The sequence below is a fragment of the Lactuca virosa genome, chromosome 8, assembly GCF_052849685.1.
Source record: "Lactuca virosa cultivar CGN04683 chromosome 8, Lactuca_virosa_CGN04683_v6, whole genome shotgun sequence".
Taxonomy (NCBI): Eukaryota; Viridiplantae; Streptophyta; class Magnoliopsida; order Asterales; family Asteraceae; genus Lactuca; species Lactuca virosa.
Genome location: NC_136433.1, coordinates 277889791 through 277891761, shown reverse-complemented (window position 1 = coordinate 277891761; position 1971 = coordinate 277889791). Strand labels below are relative to the sequence as shown.

The window sequence follows — 1971 nt, the reverse complement described above, 5'->3', positions numbered from 1 at the left end:
ATGTGTCCCATTCTTCAAGAACATGCGGAACATGTAAATGCCACGGGAGAGTTCCAAAACTATCACAACAAGCCATCCGGTTACCAAAATGCATATAATTCAAGTTGGAAGCCAAATCCCAATATGAGCTACAACCCAAGACCATTGCCTCAAAATGCATTGGTTAGACCTTCCTACCCACCACAACAACCTCATTACCAACATACACAACCACACTATCAATCCAAACCGCATCCTCCACATCATCATCAACAACCCCCTCAATCCCAACCAAGTAGCTTCGAAATGTCTCTTGAAGACATTGTCAAATCCTTAGCCACTAGTACCCAACAATTCCAAACAAGAACTAGTATCTCCAACCTTGAAGCACAAATGGGAGATATAGTTACATCCATAAGCAAGTTGGAGTCCCATGGGAAATTGCCTTCTCAAACCGAAAAGAACCCAAATGTCAATGTGGTGACCTTGAGAAGTGGCAAACAAGCCGGAGAAGGTAGTTCAATGGAGAAGCAAATGGAAGAGGAGGAAGAAATAGATATCACTGCCGTTGAGGATCCCGTTGTCAAGAATGATGCACAAGCCGGAGCCCTGAAGAAGACTACCCCTCTAGTGACACCAATACCCACTCAACCGCCATTCCCCTCCCGACTTGCAACTTCAAAGAAGAACATGGAGGAGAAAGAGATTTTGGACACCTTCCGAAAGGTGGAAGTAAACATTCCTTTACTTGATGCAATCAAACAAATTCCTAGATATGCAAAATTCTTGAAGGAGCTTTGCACCAACAAGAGAAAGTTAAAGGGAAATGAGAAAATCTCAATGAACAAAAATGCATCCGCGGTTTTACAAAGGAAGCTTCCACCTAAGTGCAAAGATCCGGGAATGTTTACGGTTCCTTGCAAGATAGGAGATGTCACTTTTAGTAGTGCCATGATTGACCTTGGTGCTTCTATTAATGTCATGCCCTATTCGGTGTATGAATCATTGAATGTTGGTCCTTTAAGTGAAACCGGTGTCAGAATCTCTCTTGCGGATAAATCAAGTTCGTTTCCTAGAGGTGTTTTGGAAGATGTCCTAGTGCAAGTGAACCAATTGGTCTTCCCGACGGATTTCTATGTGATTGATCTAGATGAACAAGTGTCCTCAAATTCGGGTATAATTTTACTTTGGAGACCATTTTTGAAGACGGCTAGAACAAATATTGATATGTATGCAGGAAGCTTAACAATGGAGTTTGATGGTGAAACAATAAGTTTTAACATTTATGATGCTATGAGATATCTTAGTGATGTTTCATCATTGTGCTTTATTGATGTTGTCGAACCATTAACCCAAGAGTTGTTCGAGTTGTCTAATGGTGACATGTTGGAGATGATTTTGAGCAAAGGATTTGATTGTGGAAAATTAGCCAAGAAGTTGAAGCTCTACTCATTAGACCCGAAAGTTGAAAGATTGGTCAACAATTTAGAGATCAAGAAAACCACTCAATTTAGTGTAAAGCAAATTGAATTACCTCAAACTCACACAAGATTGCCGCCTTCCCTTGTTCAACCACCGGAATTGGAATTAAAGGTCCTTCCTTAACACTTGAAGTATGCGTACTTGGGAAACAATGAGACTCTTCCGGTCATCATTTCAACTCACTTAACCGAATGTGAAGAAGATCAACTCCTCAAGGTGTTGAAGGAACATAAAGAAGCCATGGGATGGACGATTGCGGAAAACAAGGGATTGAGCCGCTCCACTTGTATGCAGACGATCTTGATGGAGGATGAATGCAAGTTGAGTCGAGACCCTCAAAGAAGGTTGAATCCACAAATGATGGAAGTGGTCAAGAAAGAGATTTTGAAGCTCCTAGATGCGGGAATGATCTATCCAATCTCGGATAGCAAATGGGTGACCCCGGTCCAAGTCGTGCCGAAGAATATGGGAATCACGGTGGTCGAGAACAACAAAGGTATGATGGTCCCC

At 41.9% G+C, this 1971-nt stretch overlaps 1 protein-coding gene across 1 annotated transcript; it reads left to right on the top strand.

The window, feature by feature from the left end:
• The first annotated feature begins 285 nt into the window (after positions 1-285).
• Positions 286-1584, top strand: LOC145131557 (uncharacterized). The gene has a single exon (XM_079066231.1). The coding sequence runs from the start codon at positions 286-288 to the stop codon at positions 1582-1584; it is 1299 nt and encodes a 432-aa protein (XP_078922357.1).
• The last annotated feature ends 387 nt before the right edge of the window (positions 1585-1971 follow it).

Coding starts and splice junctions, on each gene's coding strand:
- LOC145131557 (XM_079066231.1), top strand. CDS start 286: ATGTCTCTTGAAGACATTGTCAAATCCTTAGCCACTAGTACCCAACAA.